The 20,905-nt window shown below is 48.7% G+C and overlaps 1 protein-coding gene across 1 annotated transcript in view; it reads right to left on the bottom strand.

The window, feature by feature from the left end:
- Window positions 1–20,905, bottom strand: part of LOC147664945 (heterogeneous nuclear ribonucleoprotein D0-like) — a 72,177-nt gene that overhangs the window by 11,512 nt on the left and 39,760 nt on the right. The window contains exon 4 of the mRNA XM_086949869.1: window positions 10,430–10,561. Within this exon, the coding sequence (XP_086805995.1) occupies window positions 10,430–10,561 (132 nt within the window). The remainder of the gene's footprint in view (window positions 1–10,429; window positions 10,562–20,905) is intronic.

Raw genomic sequence — 20,905 nt, 5'->3', positions numbered from 1 at the left:
CGTCCTGGAACATCACAATGTCATCCACTGGCGAAAATCTTGTTGGCGGAGAGTTCGACAAAGTAGGTGAATACCTCCTGTCATTGGAAGAGTCCATGTACCTGGACCGTGACCTTTCTCTACGACTGCGATGTCACGATCTGGTCGAAGATCTGCGCCCACTGCAAGAGCGGTGTCACCCCTGGGATCTTGGTCTCCTGTGTGCCGCCGGAACCACCGGCACAGGCGGTTGCGGAAGAGGTGGAGGCTGAGCCGGAATCAAAGGCCTCGGTTGTGGAGGTGGAGGCGGCGGTGGAGGTAATGGCGGAGGAGGCGGAGTAGGTGTCCTAGGCAGTGAAGGTGAGTAGGTCCTAGAGCAGGCAGAGTCCGAAGACCGGAGTATTCTCCTCTTCTAAAAAGAAGGAGGTGCTCTAGAGGTAGACTTTCCTGATGAAGAGCGCCGGCGCAGCCGCGACTGGGAACTCTCATGTGGAAATGCTAACCAGAGGATAAACTTCCACTAGACACGGTTCTGGGCGTTGCTCGTCGCCCCGACGATTGTCTCCTTGACGTCAATCTTCAAGACGACATTGACGGTAAACGGTGGTGTCATCTCGACGGCGAGCGCCGAGGCCTTCAGGACTCAGCACAACAACGGCGTCGACCTCATTCCACTAGACGCCGAGCATCGACATGCGCTTCGACCCAGAGCCCTGGGTCGACGGGGAGCATATAGTAGTCAAACCTATCGACGCCAACGTCGTAGCCATCGACGTCGACCAGGACCGGTGACGTTTCTGGGCATTCTCTTGACTGCGGAGCCCCCCAGAGGCCAATGCACGGGCAGAGGAAGAAGATAGAGTTCCTCCATGCCCAGAGGTCCCACCTGCATCTTGAGGTCTTCTCTGCTCCAAGCCTTGAAGACTGATCTTCTCCCTGTCACGCAGGGTCCTCCTGGAGAGAGATTGACAAATATCACAGGAATCCGGAACATGTGATGGACGACAGAGTATGCATACTCTGTGTGGGTCTGACTTGGCCTTCTTCCTACCACACTCTGGGCACTTGTCGCGTTAAGCTGGCATTTCGACAGGAAAGAGGTGGACTAGCAGCTCAAAAAAGCAGCAAATATAAGATAAAGGCCCCAGACGTCGAATGAAAAACTAATTAGGTCAAAAAAGATCCAAAAATTGAAGTAATACCAATAAAGGTAGAGCTCAATGATCCAGGGTCCTGCTAGCAGGAGCCGGAAAAAAGAACTGAAAGTAACTTGCTTTTGGCTGTGCATCATAGGATACCAAGGATCTCTGGAGGGTTCCTTAAAGGCACATTATCCCTTTTCTAGACACATAATGGCAGCCTATGGGGCTTGTGTGTCCAGCCCTTTTTGTGAAGGGGAGTTTCTCTACGTGCGAAACTCTGTAAAATGTGTAAATTTCTATATTATTTGGATATCCTTTTTCACTTCAGGAGGAAGTGCTGGCCAGTGTAGCCTTGTTAGTTTCAGGCTGCATTATTTGTCTTTCATTTTCTCTGAAGTGTCTATGCACGACTGCAGAAGGAGACTTAAGAGACTATTTTGATTGCTCTGGGGTCCAGGCACATGGGCGGGACTATTCACAGATAGGACTATACACAGAGATCCCCTACAACAGAAATGTTCTTCCTCCTCGGCTCCTTGAGCTTTACGTGCTGTGTCGGAATCTTCGCCGAAGATGTCCGGTGCGGAGCAGGTTTAATGTTGCATCTCGTGTGTGAGAAGTTGGCCTGATATGTGATGTCCACTATTCTAGTGGGCACCCTGTATCAGTCCAAACAACCCTTATGGTGAAGGTTGTAAAGCCAACCTTATAGACCAGCTATCCTAGTGGTAGCATGGACAAAGCAGTCTTAGGCTAAAACTTCAGAGAGCATGTGAAGCCAGCTGCTTTACCATATGTAACCCCCTGAATACCAAATTAAAGGAAACCACACAGGTTATATATAAAATATATATGTATTTATTACTAACACAACCCCTCTGAACTCTTTAGGAGGTCAGAGGCACAAGCACATAACAAGATACTTAATCATACAATAAGTTGCACAATATACAGTAGGGCCCTAGGGGCACGTAAAACCATATACTAAAATAGTGGTATAAGAACCACGTCACAAACAAGGAATAGGCCTAGGGAATCGCTGGGGCTACGCTGTACTACCAAAGGTTAGGAAGCAGGAGGCCCACAGGAGGCTTGTGCAGTGTCTTAACACACAAGCGAGTTACCATAGGGATACAATGGGAAAGAAAGAAATGGAAATTAGTTCTTTTAGGACACTTCCGGATGGACTAGGAGAAAGCTACTGACAACTAGGACACTAGGATAGTCAATACCCACAGGAACACCGGAGTACTTGCGTTACCTCGCCCACAGGAGCCGGGTGCATAGGTGTCAAAGTGTGTCACGTTTCGGCGCTGAATCCTATGGAGACCTGTGAAAAGATGCTGCTGGCGACCAGGCGAGAAGTGTCCGGTTGGATCCAAGGGCGGATTGAGGATGAAGAGTACCTGAAAGCAGAGGGGACAGAGTCTGGGTCACTAGCCAGTGACCAGGAAGGAACCAGGCGATGTCGTGAAGCTGGTCTCTGCAGCCACGTGGACCAGGAGGTGTCGACGACGACCAGGAGCTGGGCACGGACTGTCCCACGAAGGATCTCGCTGTCGATGTCAGCTTCCGGATTGGAGTCAACAAGCCTTGGGAAAGGCAACCAGCGCAGGAATCGAAGATGGCTTCTGTTGCAGACCAGCAAGGTCTGAGGGGCTTATCCTTTTCAGGAAAGCAAGGGCCAGCCTGGAGCAACCAGGCCAGCAGTGTAGACTCGTCACAGTGTTGTCACAGAGGCCACTAGCCAACGGGCAAGTGACCGGACAGACGCGTCAAGCACAAAAACACCAGCAGGCCCCACGCGGCACTCGTGGAGGGCTGTGCATCAGTGTAGAACGTGCTCGGGGGTGGGGCTTCACATTCCCCAAAGCACCGCTTAGAGGGTGACACGGGAGCTGCACAAGTAGCAAGGTGCAGGTTTTTCAATATGGCCGGTCCCACGTCTCTCTACGCCTCCACGGGTCTCAGCTTTGCTGTGGCTCGGGCTCAAGGAAGTCTGGAAGTCTGGTTCTTGTCAGGCTCTGTGCTTGGGCGGAAGAGTCGACAGGCGCAAACCGCAGATCGCTGGATGGTGCCTGTTTTGACAGGGTGGTCACTCCTTGACCACAAGGGAGATTCTTCAGTCTTCTAGTTGCAATAGAATGTCGAAGGTCCAGAGTTTAGTTTCAAGTTTCAGTTCAGGATTAATCTAAAGTCTCTTGATCCAGCTCCTACCTATTTACCAATCTGAGGGGCTGGAATACCTGCTAGGTCCCTCCTATGGGTGGGACCAGGGAAGAGGGTGGTTGCACCCCTTTCCCTTTGTCCAGTTTCGCGCCAGAGCTGAGGCTGGAGTGCCCCAGCAACTGGTTTTACCCGGACTATACATGGAGCACCTTGTGTGCCCCAGGCAGTGTCATTTCATTCAGCCCTCCCTGCCCCAATACACTAAGGCCTGTCTGGGGTGGTGCTAGCACCTCCCAAGACAGTTAACCTATTGTCAAAGCCTCCCTCGCTGGAAGGACTCCCAGCAGCAGGTCAGACTTGTGTCTGTGGCAGCAGCATCCATTTTGTGATGCTGAGGCTCTGGTTAACTTTTTTTTTTTATTTCACAAAAATTTTTATTGAGAGAGATGAGTAAGCATTACAGGCGTGAGCAGAAATCATGCATGGTTCCGGTATCAACAAGAGCAAGTATGCAAGTGTAACGGGAACAAAGGAGGGGTAAATTAAATTAACATAAGGGACGAAAAACAATAATCAATTTAAACACAAATAGTAATGTAAAGCACAGGCATTGCATCAGTACATTTACAAAGGTTACAGTCATAGGTGGATCAAGGTAGTCATATAAGTCAATGAGGTTAGTCGCTTGGGCAGGTAGGCAGCCCGAACTATGGGTAGGGTGTATATGTGCATAATCATGGTGGTTTAAATAGGTCGAAGTGAGCGTCCAGCGAGGACCATAGGTTCCTATAGGGGGGGCGCCAAGGTGTAGCTGCCAGCGCAATATTGTCGGCTCCTCTGAGGTTCGAGACCCAGTTGAGCCAGTGGGGGAAAGAAGCTTTGCCAGTGTCCTTCCAGTTGTTCAGTATGAGTTTGACCGCTGCTGTCAAAAGTAAGTCAAGTAGGGCTTTATCATTTTCATTGAGGTTAACAGCTTTGGTGAAACCCATGACTAAGGTTGCAAATTCCCTCGGGAGTGAGACATGCAGCACTTTGGTGATAAATTCGAAAATTCTATCCCAGTATTCGGACACACAGGGGCATTTGAATATTAGATGTTCAAGGTCCCCACCCTCTGCCATGCAGTTCCAGCAGGAGTCATCTTCCTTGATGTTGTGCAGGAAGAGTCTCCTAGGAGTCCAAAAAGCTTTGTGGAGAAGCCAGAATTTAGATTGGGATAATGTAGGGCTGATTTTGTGTCGAGAGGCAGATTCCCATATTCTGGCCCACTCTGCTTCCGAGGTTGGTGTGGAAGAGTACGAGTCCCAGAAGGACTGTGTGGATGTTGTCAGCTTTGTGGACTGTGGGCGGATCAGTTTGTATATTCTGGACACCTGGTGACCCAGTCTATTAATCGTGTGTAGGTAGTCAGGGAGGGAGGGGGTGACGTTGGATAAGTCTATTTTGGAGAGGGCCACTTTGATGTGTAAGAAGTAATAGAAGTCTATGTTCTGGAGTTGAAACTTGTTTTGTAGGTCGTTGAAAGTGAGTGGCAACGGACCATCAAACAGCTGATGAGGGAAGTGTATACCCTTCTCTATCCAAGTAGGATTATTCATTGGTTTCCCTTTGTATAACAGTCTGGTGTTGTTCCACAGTGATTCCCATCTTGATTTACAAAATTGGTGCGGTAAAAATTTGCTTAAGTGGAGAAGGGCAGCCTTCGTGTTTCTGAAGATGGTACCTGAGGATACAGTGGGTTGTGGTTTGGTAGTGAGGAGGGTGGAAGGGGGAAGGCCACGCAGAATGGATTTTTCCACCATCAGCCAGACTGGGGTGTAGTCTGGGTGGGGAATGAGCCAAAAAGCCCCTTGTCTAGCTAAGAACGCGGTTTGATAGAGCCTAAAGTCGGCTAGATTGACGCCTCCTAGGGATTTATCCAGCCTTAGTTTTTTTATGCTAATTCTGGCTTTTTTCCCTTGCCAAAGGAAGGAGGAAATTAATTTATCAAGCTTGGAAAGGAAATCCTTTGAGAATGTGAGGGGCAGCATAGTGCTCAGGTAGTTGATTAGCGGTGATATCATCATTTTTATAGCTTCAATCGTTCCCCACCAAGTGATAAATCGAGGGGACCAGCCGTCAAGGATTCTTTAAACTTTTGTCAATGTCAACGTTTCGTTGTGTGTGAAGGTGCTCATTAGTTTGTCGGTAAACTCTATTCCTAGATATTTTATAGCTCCTGTCTGCCAAGCTAGACCTGAGTAACCAAGAACTTCTTTGGTGGTGAAGATGTTTAGTGGTTTAACTTCGGACTTATCTTTGTTTAACTTGTATCCCGACAGGTACGAGTACTTGCTGATTGAGGTCATGAGACCCTCGATCGATTTGGCCGGGTTTTCTGTTGCAATTAATATATCATCAGCATACGCTGCCAATTTTATCTGAGTATCTCCAAAGGAGACTCCCTGGATATCTTCATTCTTTTTGATGTCAGTTAGAAGGGGTTCAAGGGCCAAAAGGAAGAGTGCAGGAGAGAGCGGACAGCCCTGTCTGGTACCTTGGTAGAGGCGAAATGGGTCAGAGAGGGTGCCATTAATTGCTATCCGAGCCGAGGGGGAGGCGTACAGGGCCATCACCATTGTGATGAACGATTGTCCGAGATTGAATGAGCGCATACAGTATTGAAGAAAAGACCACAAAACCTTATCGAAGGCCTTTTCAGCGTCCAGGGTGATCGCAACCATCGGGGATTGGGAGTTGTTAGCTTTCTCTAAAATGTGGCACAGAAGTCTGGTGTTGTCATTTGACATCCTATGTTTCAGAAAGCCAACTTGCGACGGGCTTATTAATTTGGGAAGAACAGCGTTTAATCGGTTCGCTAGGATTTTGGCATATATCTTGCAATCAAGATTTATCAAAGAGATGGGGCGGTAGTTTTTGGTGTGGAGCGGGTCTTTTCCCTCTTTAGGGATCACGACTATGTTGGCTTCGCTCATAGAGGGTGAGATACATCCACTGGACGCCGTAGAGTTGAGAACAGTGTGGAGCGTGGGGGTAAGTTGGTTTTCAAAGGCTTTATAAAAAGAAGCAGTGAAGCCATCTGGGCCGGGGGCTTTGTTATTTTTTAGAGATTTGATGGCCTCTGCGATCTCTGTTTTACTGATGGTGGAACCTAATCGTGTTTAGTCAGATTCTGAGAGTTTAGGAAGGTCTAGAGATTCAAGGTATTCGGTGCAAGCTGCTATGTCCAGTGATTTGTCATTCTTGTAGAGCTCTTCGTAGACGGATTTGAATGTATCAAGGATTTTAGTTTGATTTGTGTGGGTAGTGTTTGTGGCGTCTTTTATTGATGAAATGGTAGACAGTTTTTGCTTATGTTTGAGATACGAAGCCAGCAGTTTACCTGCTTTATTTCCTTCGCAAAGCTTTAGGGCTTTGAAGCGGTTAATCCAAACGCCCGCTCTTTTACTAGTTATGGCATTGTACTCATACTTCTTTTTAGTGAGAAGGTCGAGGGGATTGAGGTCTTGAGGGTTGGCCTTGTGCCGGTCTTCTAGGATTGTGATATCTCGTTCCAATTGTTCTAGGTCTTTGTTTAATTTTTTGTTGGTTTTAGCTCTAATGTTTATGATGACCCCACGGATTGTGGCCTTAAGGGCGTCCCATAGAGTGTTAGGATTTGTATCAGCGGTATCGTTTAGGAGTAAGTATTCCTCGATGGCATCCGCTATCTTGAGTTTGTCCTCTATGTTGGTAAGGATTTCGTCGTTAAAACGCCACCTTCTAGGCGGGCGAATCGAGCGGGAGCCTGCAAGTTTGGTGTGAATACATGCATGATCAGATACCAGTTTGGGGGCAATACCAGTTTCTTCAATCAGGTGTGCGAATGAGGTGGATAATAGGATGAAGTCAATACGTGAATAGGAGTTATGTGGGGCAGAGTAGAAGGTGTAGTCTCTCCCATCGGGGTTCTGTAGTCGCCAAGAATCTTTGAGACAGTAGCGCTCACAGAGACGGAGAAGGGCCCCATGTGACCGTGAGGGGTGGAATGCGCACTTGGATTGTCGGTCTAGTAAGGGGTCTAGGGGTAGGTTAAAGTCGCCCCCCACTATTAGTAGTTCATCTTGGGAGATATGTTCAATGGACCAAGAGACTGAATCCCAGAATGTGGGATCGTCGGAATTAGGGCCATATATATTCACTACATGTATGGGATCGTCTTCTCTGCGTAGATGAGTCACTAGTAACCTACCATCTGTATCGTGAGTGTGTGATAGTGTCAGGTTGGCATTCTTAGACAACAGTGTGATTACACCACCTTTCTTTTTTAGCGCAGGAGAGGACAGGACGTGGGATGACCAGTGTATGTTAAGGAATCGCAAGTCCTCCTCAGAAAGTTTTGTTTCCTGTAGAAGAACGATATCTCCTTTAGTTTTTGCTAGATAGTCGAACACTTTCCGCCTTTTCACCGGGTGGTTAAGTCCTTTGACATTTAGTGAAATCACTTTAAGATCGTCTTTAATTGAGTTGGAGTTAGCCATCGGTGAAATGTTTCGTCGCTCGTTGGGAAGCTGGCGGGGTGTTGTGACGAGTTCGGGTGCCGTAATCTGACAAAATCGGATAAATTTCAGTACAACCTTTTTTGACAATATGCATAAATACAAGTGTTGTGATGCGTACCTGCAGCCTGTGTTGTGGAAACAATAAGGGATAAAGTGGATTTGGTGTGGCGAGTTGTGTGTGGCAACTCTGTGAAACATAAGCATTAGCATAAAAAAACAGGATGTGATACAAAATGAGAGGGAACCTACTGAGACTCTGCCAAGTGATTGCTCCTACATCCTCTCTCTTTTCCCCTCTCTCTAAATGATCCCTCCCTCTCCCCCCTCCCTCCCTCCCCCCCAAATACGTACGTAGGGAGTACGACGACAGTACCATGCTACGCAAAAACAGGAGTAACAATAACAATAATGAGTGCATATTATCAATCCCAGATGAATGTAGACGGTTAGTATAACCAACAGTATAAACAACAGGAAAGTGGCCTAGTGGAGATTGTTAGCAAAATACGAATACGAGTAACAGGCCATAAACAGTTTGACCTAATATGGACTAAATAGGTAAAGGGCAGTTTAGAGATTATGAGAGTATCTAATAGATGCGACCATGGTATACTCGTTGGGCTGCGCTACTCCCATCACGTGTTGAGTATGTGGAATGTCAAGATCCAGAGTGGAGGCGCTACTTGAGATGAGCAAAATGTACAAGAGTACCCATTGGTCTAAATGCAATAACTTGCGTGAGTCATAAGCAACTCTAACCGGGAATAACAGGAACAGGTCTTCTCCCTCTAGAAGAGTGAAATGCTACCCCCCGTCGCCAGAACTGGCGAGGGGGTAGTATTCCAAAGCGTATGACACCTTACACGACATGTTTTGACAAAACCAAACCAAAGTTAGCATTCAACCGCGAGGATGATAATGCACTTTGAGTATATGGTATAGCTATATCATAGAACAGCTATAAGGACATGGTTCCGAAAGCTGCAGACAGGCTCAGCTCATGCTAGAGCTTTATCTCACATAAAACCAAGCACTCTGCCTTCAGGATTGTTAAGGCCTGCCATAGGAGTGACTGATCGGTATATATGTGTCTATATGTAATGGTAGGTATAGGGATACTATACCCAAGCAAGGGGTGATTATACGACTTTGCCCCAGCTGAGTTATCAGCCAGTTGTGTCAATGTGGATGGCATAATGCATGCTGCAGCCCCTGGTAGGCCTTGGATGCACCTATGCCCTGGGTACCCATGGTACACTATACAGGGGATCCTAAGGTGACCCAATGTCCAATTGGAGATGTACCTAAAGTACATGGAGTCCATTTACAGTGAGAGCAGATAGCCTGGGGCCCTGATTAGCAGGATCCCAGGCCAACTCAAAGTCGAAAACCAGCTAAAAACGAAGCAAAAAATCTGGGGTAACCATAGTCCGGTATCCACCTTCCTACACCGTGACGCAGAGCCAGACTATCACGAAGTGTCTTCTTCGATTGAAACGATCGACAAGTGTCGCAGTCTCTCGTCTTGTTCCAGGGACAAGCAGAGGATGCACACTTTGTGCAAGTCGGTGCGTGGAAATTTAGCACGCCACCTAGGACATAACTTTAAGGGAGTTCGGTTCAGCGACTGCTAGTACGGTCAGCGCAGGTAGGCCAGACGGCCTGCCACTGGGTTTCCGAAGTTTGAGGTGAGACGATACGCGATGAATAGGGAACCCCAATCGATAATACCGTTGAGGGTAGTGGATTGTACGTCGAAGGGGTCTGAGAAACTGTGCCGAACCAGAGCGCAGCAATACACATCCGAACTTTATTGATGCCCATGCGTAATATCACCGAAAGGAGGAGTCACGTACCTCGTGACTGGAAAGACTTCTTCGAACAAAACAAAGTGCAACCATCGGATCCAACACTAGATGGCGATCTATGCATAGCATATGATCTACAGCTCATATGCCTCGTACAGTCTTTTTCTGAAGTTGTGACAAACCCCAGATACCTTCCTGGGAGGTTGCTAAACATACATATTCCAATCATAAAATCTCCAAGTACTCATTCGTGAACATACACGCGATAAAGTATTACCGACTACAGGTTGTGACCGGTAAAAAAATAAAAAGGGGGGGGGGGGGAGATTAGCATTGCACTGTTGGGTATAAACACATACTACATCTAAATATCCAGTTTATTGTAAAGTCTTGAACACTGGAGTTTACCTGAATAAAGGGTGCATATAAACAGGTTATCTAACAGACTCAAAAACAAGTGATTTGATTAGCAGGAAAAAGCAGGATTACTATTTAATATACAGACTATACACGTAGAATTAATACACTAACCCTCTGCTTCTTTCAAACGAGATGCAAATTTAGAAAGTTGCAATTATGTGACAAGTTCACACCTACACATGTATGATTTCATGAAACTAAATTTAAAACTATCACATGAAAATTCTCAAGACAAAGTAGGAACTGTTTTTAACTGCCTACTTTTGTTAGCACCAGTGCAATTAGGCCTTTTTTGTGTCTTTGTGCAGTCCTCACAAGCGACTGGAAATTGGGTACATGTTCAAAGGTTTAAATTTACGGATCAACGTACTTTACTGAGGCCAACGTTGTGGTACTTCTTTTCCATAACTTTCTTAACAGTTTCCTCCTCCGTAAATGTGATGAAACAGAAACCCCGTCTTTTGTTAGTCTTGTTGTCCATGGGGAGCTCTACAGCTTCCACCTAGAGAAACAAAAATGATATACTTCAATAGCATACGTGTTTACTTATTTCTCATATGTACCTTTCTATGGAAATTAACACCTTACAAGGACATGAAGAATAAGACAAATTAGGAGTAAAGAATCACCAATTTCATTTAAAACGTTGGCAAATCGCACTGTTCACGCCAACAACCACTAGAATGTGACCATGAATTACACTTGTCATTCACAGAAGGGCAATCTGAAAACAAATGGGGGTTTGATGACCATAATCGGCTCAATGTGCTTCCAGCAACCTTGAAAACAGAGCAGTTTTAGCTAACAGAGTGAAGGCCAATTACTCTTGCATACAGTAAAAAAACAAATTGGGACAACGCATGAACCACTCAGACTTAAGAGATACAAGCTAAGTCCTCATAGGTGAACATGCATAAAATAAGCCCCAGGATTGGAGGAGCACCCAGGATAAAAATGCAGCAGTACCCGCCTGATTTGATTATCCGGTCAATCTGGGAATAAAAATCATTGGCCTCACTGGCTAAATGGTTATCCAAGTCTGTTCTTTTTCAGACGAGGTACCCGCAAGTGGTCGTCTAGGAAACAGCAGAGATCCAGGAATCTCCTTACATACCAATGATTGGAGTTTCAACTTGAGAAGGTGTCTGTGACTGATTACCAGTGAAAGGGATTTGGCAGTGAAAGAAAGCAGCTGGCTTTCAATAATCAGGCACCCTACCAGAGCTGCCTGTGAGGCTAGTGGAAGCTACTTACGCCCTGGATCACAAGGAGACTGCCTACACCTGCTCACAACAAGTTAAGAACACCTGTTGCACATTAACGGGGTGTAGGGTTGGAGGGGGGGGGGCATCAAAAACAACATCGAAGGTGAGATTTCTTCACCCCCGATTCCTCCCCAGTGCTGTACTAGCAAGGAGAATTGGCCTGCTATTCGAAAACCTAGTCTGACAAGGTAGTCTCTGTGGTACAAACCCCCAACCCACTTTAGTCATCGGGAGTGTAACAGGGTGGAATGGAACCATGGCCAACCCCCAACAGCCTACAGTTACCCAGTGACTACTTAACTAATGAGAAGAATGGATATTTCAGTTGCTTTGGGCACAGGAACAGGGGTTGGCGGGACTAGGAACATTGACTTTGTTAACTGCTCAAACCACTAATACAGTATTTGCACAACTTCCCTAGCTTTAAAGAAAATCCCTGTGCAACATTGTCTGTAAAATGCAATGTTAACCATTTTTAAAGTGCTTAGCGTCTAGGTGCTAGGTAATTGTTTGGAGTCAGAACTCTGGTCCAGAGGGTTGTAGAAACTTCTGTTTCTCACCAGGTATCTTAATTTTAGGAGTACTATCCGTTCATGTGTATTAAAGTACTTTTCTTTGGTAACGTAAAGCACTGAACGAACATTTATCTCATTAGGTGATATGATGTAAACTATTCAGAAAGTCTCACAAACCTCACCCTGCTTTAGAAAGCCTTGGTTATCCAGTTTGGAGTCCAGTAGTACTATGGACCCAGAACACCAGCAGTGAACGACTACATCTAAGGCCCAAGAACCCCCGACTGCCCTGGTACCCCAGGATACCAGTCATAACGCACATGTGCAATACTTCTTTGCACATTTTCTTAGAGCCTACACCACACTGACATTCAAATAAAACACTGCAGTGTAGTCTTACGCGGAAAAGGCGTTTGACGCGGTACACTTGCCCTTCCTGGAGGCCACCTTAGTTAAATTTGGTATAGGCCCCAAGTTCCAGCAATGGATAGGTCTCTTATACAGGGATCTTCGGGCGAGGTTAAAGTGAATGGTCAGATTTCCTGAGATTTCCCCCCCATCAGAAGGGGCACTTGACAGGCATGTCCACTTATTCCACTACTCTTCGCTCTCACGATTAAGATTGAGGCCTGCGTGGTTAGGCAGAGCTCGGAGATTCGGGGGTTCCGCATTACCCCAACAGATGCAGGGGAGGTAAATGTTTTGCTTTATGCGGATGACATCCTGCTTTATATTACTCACCCGACTATCACGATCCCCGCTCTGTTTTAAGTCATGGACCTCTATGGGGTATGCTTCAGTCACGCTATTAACTGACACAAGCCTGTCATCTACAGCCCATGAGCTATGGCTGCCTGGCCCACTCTCCCTGGGGCCCTGCAGATAGCACATACTGTGTTTACATATTTAGGGATCTACCATACCAGTCAGGAGGCCTTCATACCAGAAGAACATCCAGCGGGTCATAACCAATTTTGCAGCAGATGCACAGATTGAAATCCCTCCCACCTCACAATCCTAGGTCGGGCAGCTAGGTTTAAAATAATTCCCCTGCCCAGTTTTCTTTACGCCCTCCAGAATGACCCACTCCACTCCACTCCACTCCACTCCACTCCACTCCACTCCACTCCACTCCACTCCACTCCACTCCACTCCACTCCACTCCACTCCACTCCACTCCACTCCACTCCACTCCACTCCACTCTTTCGGGCAGTAGATGCTGAACTACGTTCCCTTCTATGGCTCGGGAAGCTAAGGATTGAATTTACCACACTGCACCGCAACCAATACAATGGGTATATAGGCCTACTACTAGGTGGAACATCTAACCCCGGAGAACGAATGGCTCCAAGCCAAAACAGACCACCCCACCTATAGGCGTGAAAGAGACACTATGGCGAACCACACATACATGTATTATCTCTATGGGGAAGGGGCAAAGGGAGACTTCTCCCGGCCACACAAGTTACGCTGGAGGTCTGGGATAGGGCATTGAGAGCACTGGGGTGGGACTGCAAACCTACAAAACAGCCACCTCTTTGGCATGGTTAAAGGAGGGACACAAACTGAGGGGCAATTGAGGGGTGGGATGCCATCAGCATTTCTATCATAGGTGAGGTTATAGCCAAAGATAAAGGCAAAACTTTGTGTGTTGTAGACAGACTTTAGGTTGCACGCCTCCCAATTTTTAAAGTACGCACAACTTCGACATGTCTGGCAGGGCTCCTTATACTCCTCGCTGCCGGAGTCAATCATAACAATCAATCATAACACTTGTATTGCGCACTACTCACCCGGAATGGTCAAAAGGCGCTTGGGGGAAGGGGTCCGCTACTGCTCGAACAGCCAGGTCTTGAGTTGTCTCCTGAAGGCGAGATGGTCCTGGGTCAGCCGGAGGTGGATGGGCAGGGAGCTCCAAGTCTTGGCCGCTAGGTAGGAGAAGGATCGGCCTCCGGCGGTGGCTCTTCGGATGCGTGGTACGGCGGCGAGGCTAGTAGACCGTAGCTGGCGGGTGGGCGTGTAGAAGGTCAGGCGGTCGTTGAGGTACTTGGGGCCCAGGTCGTGGAGAACAAGTTACTTACCTTCGGTAACGCCTTTTCTGGTAGATAATATATGCCTGTGGATTCCTCACCTTGTGAATATCCCCTTGCGCCAGCAACATTCGGAAATTCTTTTTGTAGCCTCGCGCCGACATGGACGTCCTAGAGACACGGCATCGCACGCGACTCCGCTGACGTCACCGACTCCTACAATAGGCCAACGCTGGCGTGATGACATCAGTTCCGCCCTTTTTTCCGTGCCATCGAGGCACACGGGCGGATCAATGACAGTAGAAATATACATAGTATACACAATACACAATAGTCAAGGAGAAACACACATAGTGTGAAGCCAGTGCAAGAAAGCAAACAACTCCTTAACATTACAATATATAAACAATACATTACAGTAAGTCTGGTAAAGAAGAGTGGACAACGGGGAGGCGGGTGGGTCAGTGAGGAATCCACATGCAGATATAGTATCTACCAGAAAAAGCGTTACCGAAGGTAAGAAACTTGTTCTTCTGATAGATACATCTGCCGTGTGGATTCCTCACCTTGTGAATAGAGTCCCACAGCAGTCCCCACTCCCGGAGGAGGGTGTCCACTCTTCTAAACCAGGAAATCCTGAAGGACAGAGCGCGCAAAGTGGCCGTCCCTCCTCACCTCAGTGTCCAAGCAGTAATGCTTTGCGAACGTGTGGAGGGAAGACCAAGTTGCTGCCCTACAAATGTCCTCTACAGGAACACCTCTAGCCAATGCTGAGGTAGACTACTTAGCTCTAGTAGAATGAGCCCTTATACCCTCTGGAGGATCCTTACCAGCCAAAGAGCAGCAGATCTTTATACAGAGGACGATCCATCTTGACAAAGTTCTCTTATGGACCGCTCTTCCTCTTTTGCAGCCAGCAAACCCAATGAAGAGCTGGTCATCCTAACGACAGTCTTTAGTCCTGTCCAGGTAAAAAGACACCGCCCTCTTAGGGTCCAGACGGTGTAACCTCTCCTCCTTGGAAGGATGTGGGGGAGGATAAAAGGTAGGGAGGGTAATGGATTGACCAAGGTGGAAAGGAGTCACCACCTTAGGAAGAAAAGCAGCCCTGGTCCTAAGAACCATCCGATCAGTATGAATGGTCAAGAAAGGGGGCTTGGAACTAAGAGCTTGAAGCTCACTTACCCTCCTCGCCGAGGTTATTGCAACGAGGAAGACCACCTTAAGAGTTAAAAGCCTCATAGGACATTTATGAAGAGGCTCAAAGGGAGCACCCATCAGAAAGGTCAAGACAAGATTTAAGTCCCACTGAGGCACAATAAAAGGAGTAGGAGGGAACTTATTTGTGAGGCCCTTCAAAAACCTTAAAACTACAGGAGACTTAAAAAGAGACGGCTGGTCAGGCAAACAGAGAAAAGCCGACAGCGCCGAAAGATAGCCCTTAACCGTGGCAACAGCAAGTCCTTGCTGCGCCAGAGAAAGGGCAAACTGGAGAACATCAGACAAACGGGCTCTCAAAGGGTCAATAGAATTCCCACCACACCAAGAGACAAATTTAGACCACCTATATGAATAGACAGATTTAGTGGAGTCACGCCTGGCTGACAAGATGACATCCACCACGTCAGGTGTGTGAGAAAAGGAAATCAGGTTGCCCCGTTCAATCTCCAGGCATGAAGGTGCAATGTCTGGAGGTGGGGGTGTAGAACCTGCCCCTCCATCTGAGAGAGGAGGTCTGCCCTGAGAGGGAGACAGAGCGGCGGGTGAGAGGAGAGATGGAGAAGATCTGTATACCACACCCTTCTTGGCCAGTCCGGGGCGACCAAAATGACTTGGGCCCGGTCTTGGCGAATCTTCCTCAGAACCCGAGGAATCAAAGGTATGGGAGGAAAAGCATAAAGGAGTTGATTTCCCCAACTCAACTGAAACACGTCCCCCAAGGCTCCTTGCATCGGATACTGGAGACTGCAGAAGGACGGGCAGTGAGCATTCTCGCGAGTAGCTAACAGGTCCACCTGAGGAGTCCCCCACGTCCAAAAGACGTGACGCACCACCTCTGGGTGAAGCCTCCACTCGTGGTCGGCAGAGAATTGCCGACTGAGAACGTCTGCACGAGCGTTCAGAACTCCGGCCAGATGATAGGCCATCAGACAACTCTGGTGGTCCTGAACCCAGGACCAGAGGCGCAGAGCCTCTCTGCAGAGACTGCGACCCCACTCCCCCCTGCTTGTTGATGTACCACATCGCGGTTGTGTTGTCCGTCAGGACTTGGATCGACCGACCGGGAAGGGAGGAAGGTCTTGAGCGCCAGACGAATTGCCCGCAATTCTAGAAGGTTGATGTGAAGCAACCTTTCCTCCGGAGACCAAAGACCCTTGACCTCCAGATCCCCCAGATGAGCACCCCACCCTAGAGTAGATGCATCCGTAATCACTGTGGCCACTGGAGGAGGCAGCTGAAAAGGCTTCCCCTGAGACAGGTTGCCTTCCACGCCCCACCAAGACAAATCCGCTGCAGCTTCTCTGGAGATCCTCACTGACTCCCGGAGATCTCCGTTGTGCTGATACCACTGCCTGCGGAGACACCACTGGAGCGCCCTCATGTGCCAGCGTGCATGGTTGACCAACAGAATGCAAGAAGCCATCAGACCGAGCAGGCGAAGGACCTTCAGGACTGGGACTGCCGCTCCATTGAAAAACAAAGGAATCATTTCCTGTATGTCGCGAATCCTTTGAGGAGGAGAGAATGCACGACATACAGTTGTGTCCAGTACTGCACCTATGAACAGGTTGCGCTGGGAGGGCACCAGGTGAGATTTGGGTACATTTATCGAAAAACCCAACCTGAACAACAACTGGGTTGTCTCCTGCAGATGATTGAGCACTCTCTCGGGCGACTCTGCTTTGATCAGCCAGTCGTCCAGATAAGGGAATACAGGAATCCCCGACCTTCTGAGATGCGCTGCCATCACCTTGGTGAAGACTCGAGGCGCAGTAGTAAGCCCAAACGGAAGGACCGCAAACTGATAGTGCTGCGATCCCACCGTAAAACGGAAATACTTCCTGTGCGACTTCAGGATGGGGATGTGAAAGTACGCATCCTGCAAGTCGAGCGACACCATCCAGTCTTTTTCCAGCAGAGCCTGAAGAACCTGAGCAAGGGCGAGCATCTTGAATTTCTCCTGTTTCAGATAAAAATTCAAGATCCGGAGATCCAAAATTGGACGAAGCCTGCCATCCTTCTTGGGGATCAGAAAATACCGGGAGTAGCATCCCTGACCTTTTTCCTGCTCCGGGACCACCTCTATCGCACCCTTCCTCAGAGTTTGAACTTCCTCCTGTAAGAGTAGCAGATGTTCCTCTGAGCAATATCCCTGGCAAGGAAGGTAATTGGGAGGGAATTCCCGAAAGGGAAGGGCATACCCATTTTCTACGAGATTGAGAACCCAAAGATCTGATGTAACCGATTCCCAATCCTGTAGAAAGTGGGTAAGCCAACCCCCCCACCGGACCCACATGATCCTGGATGGCGGATCTAGGGCTGCTTTTCTGTGGCTGGGGGGTTGGAGGAGGTGGAGGAGGAAGAGGCCTGACGCCCTCGAGGACGCGCCCTTTGCCTTCCCCTGTACGACTTTTACAAGGTATTTTGCTGCTGCTGCTGTTGATGCTGCTGCTGACCTTGTCTAAATGTACGAAAAGAAGAGCGCCCAAAGCCTCTGAATTTCCTGGCCGTAGAACCTCTTACTTGTAGACCAAGAGATCTAGCAGTCGCCCTGCTGTCCTTAAACCTCTCCAAGGACGAATCTGCCTTTTTGCCAAAGAGTCCTTCTCCATCAAAAGGCAGATCTAACAAAGCAGACTGCACATCAGCAGAAAAATCTGAGGATTTTAACCAAGCTGAATGCCTTGTGGCAACAGCAGTGCCCATGATCCTTGCCACAGAATCTGCAGTATCAAGGCCGCTCTGAATAACCTGACGAGCTGCCGCCTGAGTGTCAGATTAAACTTCCTCAAAGTCACCTCTGCAGTCTTCAGGAACCTTTGGGATCAACGTACGTACTGAGTCCATAAGAGCGTGGACATATCTTCCCATAAGGCAAGTGGCATTTGTTGATTTTAACGCCATACTCGCGGAAGAGAAAGTTTTCTTGGCCACTTGATCCTGCTTTTTAGCTTCCTTGTCACCAGGAACTTGGGGAAAAGCACCTACTGACTTCTTGGAACATGCCGCTTGGATAACCAAAAACTTTCAGGAGAAGGGTGTGTCGACAAAAACGCAGGGTCCTCAGGAGCCACTCTATACCTCCGAGTCACACCTTTCGAGACAGCAGGAGCAGAAAGAGGCTTCTGCCACACCTCCATAATGGGATCAGTCAAAGCATCATTAAAAGGGAGCAAAGGCTCCACTGCCGAGCTCTGAGAATGAAGAACCTTAGTAAGCAGATTCGATTTAAACTCAACAGTAGGCAATTTTAAACCTAAAAGTCCCGCTGCTTTTTTTATCACCACGTTATATGGCTGAACATCTTTAGACGGCACATCAGAACCTGATGGCAAGACCCACTCTGGAGAAACCTTAAGACCACTAGCCTCTGCTAGATCCTTGAAATAATTTTCATCCAGCTCACCTTCTTCCAAGTCAGAATGAGACTCACAATACCTCTGCTCTTCCAGTAGACGTTGAGCCTCCCTTCTAGATCTCTGCTTAACACGGAGTGCAGCCGGATCCACTGCCGACCCCGACGGCGCCAAAGCAGACGTTGGAATCGAATCCGAAGGCTTAGAACGATGTTCCAAAGATTTGCTTGGAGCGGGCGACGCCGGTGCTGGAGTCGTCGACTTCGGACGAGCCGGCGTCGACATCGGCGTCGACCTCGGTGGAGCCTGGTACTGCCACAGCGGAGTCGGAGCCGGCAAAAAAACGGCATGAAAGGTGCCGGGGCATATGAATGAGGCACCCCCAAATTAAATGCCATTGGACCCACTGGACCCGAAGGCGCTCCAGAGGGGTACCAAGACTTTGAGAAAACATACATAGCGTTAAGAAACGCTGAAGGATCCTGACCTGGAGCTGGAAAAGGAGGATGCTCAGGTCAACCTCAAGGTAGATTCGAATCGGTCTCAACAGGAGTAGATCCCTCAACCTCCACAGGAACCTCATCTTCCTCCTCTTGTGCCGGAGACTGAGCCGGAGTCAGATCGGGTGCCGGAGCCGGTGAATGTACTGGCAACTCCAAAGAAAGCCTCGCCCTCCTGATCCAAAACCTCTTGTGGAGGTATTACCTTAGATCTAATCTTCTTGGGTGATCTCGAGCCAGACTTATCACCCGAATGAGGTCGGGACTCATGTCTCTTCTTATGCTTCCTACGCGACCTCGAAGCATGATCCGAGGAAGACCTCGAAGTAGACTCCTCCCGAGACCTCGACCTAGACTTCTTCGAATGGGATTTCGAAGATTCTTTCTTTATCGGCCTTCAGCTTAGCCACAAGAAGCTTAGACTCCCTTTCTCGCAGGGCCTTTGGATTCATTTTGACACGACGAACACCCATCCACGTTGTGGTCGGAGCTCAAACACCAAATACAGTCCTGGTGTGGGTCCGTAACGGACATAATTTTTCCACATTCCCTGCAGGGCTTAAAACCAGTCTTCTTTGTCGACATATTAGCGAACAAAGTGGCAAGAGAACAGAAAAAACGAAGAAATACAGCTACAGAGTAACTAGAAGCTACAGAGTATCCCAAAACCGTTAGCGTCGACGACGCGGAAAAAAGGGAACTGATGTCATCACGCCGGCGTTGGCCTATTGTAGGAGTCGGTGACGTCAGCGGAGTCGCGTGCGATGCCGTGTCTATGACGTCCATGTCCACGTCGGCGCGAGGCTACAAAAAGAATTTCCGAATGTTGCTGACGCAAGGGGATATTCACAAGGTGAGGAATCCACACGGCAGATGTATCTATCAGAAGAGACTTGTGTGCGTGGGTGAGGAGCCTGAACGTGATCCTCTTGTTGACGGGGAGCCAGTGCAGGTCCCTCAGGTGGCTGGAGATGTGGCTGCGTCGGGGGATGTCCAGGATGAGTCGGGCGGAGGCGTTCTGGATGCGTTTGAGTCTTTTCTGTAGCTTGGCTGTAGTTCCGGCGTAGAGGGTGTTTCCGTAGTCCAGTCGGCTGGTGACGAGGGCCTGGGTGATCGTCTTCTTGGTTTCGGTCAGGATCCATCAGAAGATCTTGCGAAGCATGCGAAGGGTGTGAAAGCATGATGAGGAGACGGCGTTGACTTGTCTGGTCATCAAGAGGGAGGAGTCCAGGATGAAGCCCAGGTTGCGTGCGTGGTCTGTTGGCTTGGGAGCGGTGCCCAGGGCTGGGGGCCACCAGGAGTCGTCCCATGCGGAGGGCGATGGTCCCAGTACGAGGACTTCCGTCTTGTCTGATTTCAGTTTCAGGCGGCTGTTCTTCATCCCCTCGGCGACGTCTTTCATCCCTTCGTGTAGGCTGGTTCTGGCGGTGTCGGGGTCTCTGGTGAGGAAGAGGATCATCTGGGTGTCGTCGGCATAGGAGATGTTGAGGTTGTGTTGGCGTGCGATGGCAGCAAGGGGTCTCATGTAGACGTTGAAGAGGGTGGGGCTGAGTGATGATCCTTGCGGGACGCTGCAGATGACTTCGGTGGCCTCGGAACAAAAACGGGGGGAGGCGGACTGTGTTCTTCCAGCGAGGAACGAGATGATCCACTCCAGTGCCTTCTCTTGGATGCCGATGTTGCTGAGGCGTTGGACTAGGGTGCGGTGGCAGACAGTGTCGAACGCTGTAGAGAGGTCCAGGAGGAGGAGTGCCGCTGTTTCCCCGTTGTCGAGCAGGGCTCGGATGTCGTCGGTGGCTGCGATGAGGGCGGTCTTGGTGCTGTGGTTGGCTCTGAAACCGGACTGCGAGGGATTGAGGGATCCGTTCGTCTCGAGGAAGGCAGCAAGCTGTCTGTTGATGATCTTCTCGATGACTTTGGCAGGAAAAAGAAGGAGAGATGGGGCAGAAGTTTGAGGT

Source organism: Lissotriton vulgaris, unplaced genomic scaffold, assembly GCF_964263255.1.
Source record: "Lissotriton vulgaris unplaced genomic scaffold, aLisVul1.2 SCAFFOLD_1984, whole genome shotgun sequence".
Lineage (NCBI taxonomy): Eukaryota > Metazoa > Chordata > Amphibia > Caudata > Salamandridae > Lissotriton > Lissotriton vulgaris.
The sequence above is the reverse complement of the archived record's forward strand: the minus strand, read 5'-3'. Positions and strand labels throughout refer to the sequence as shown.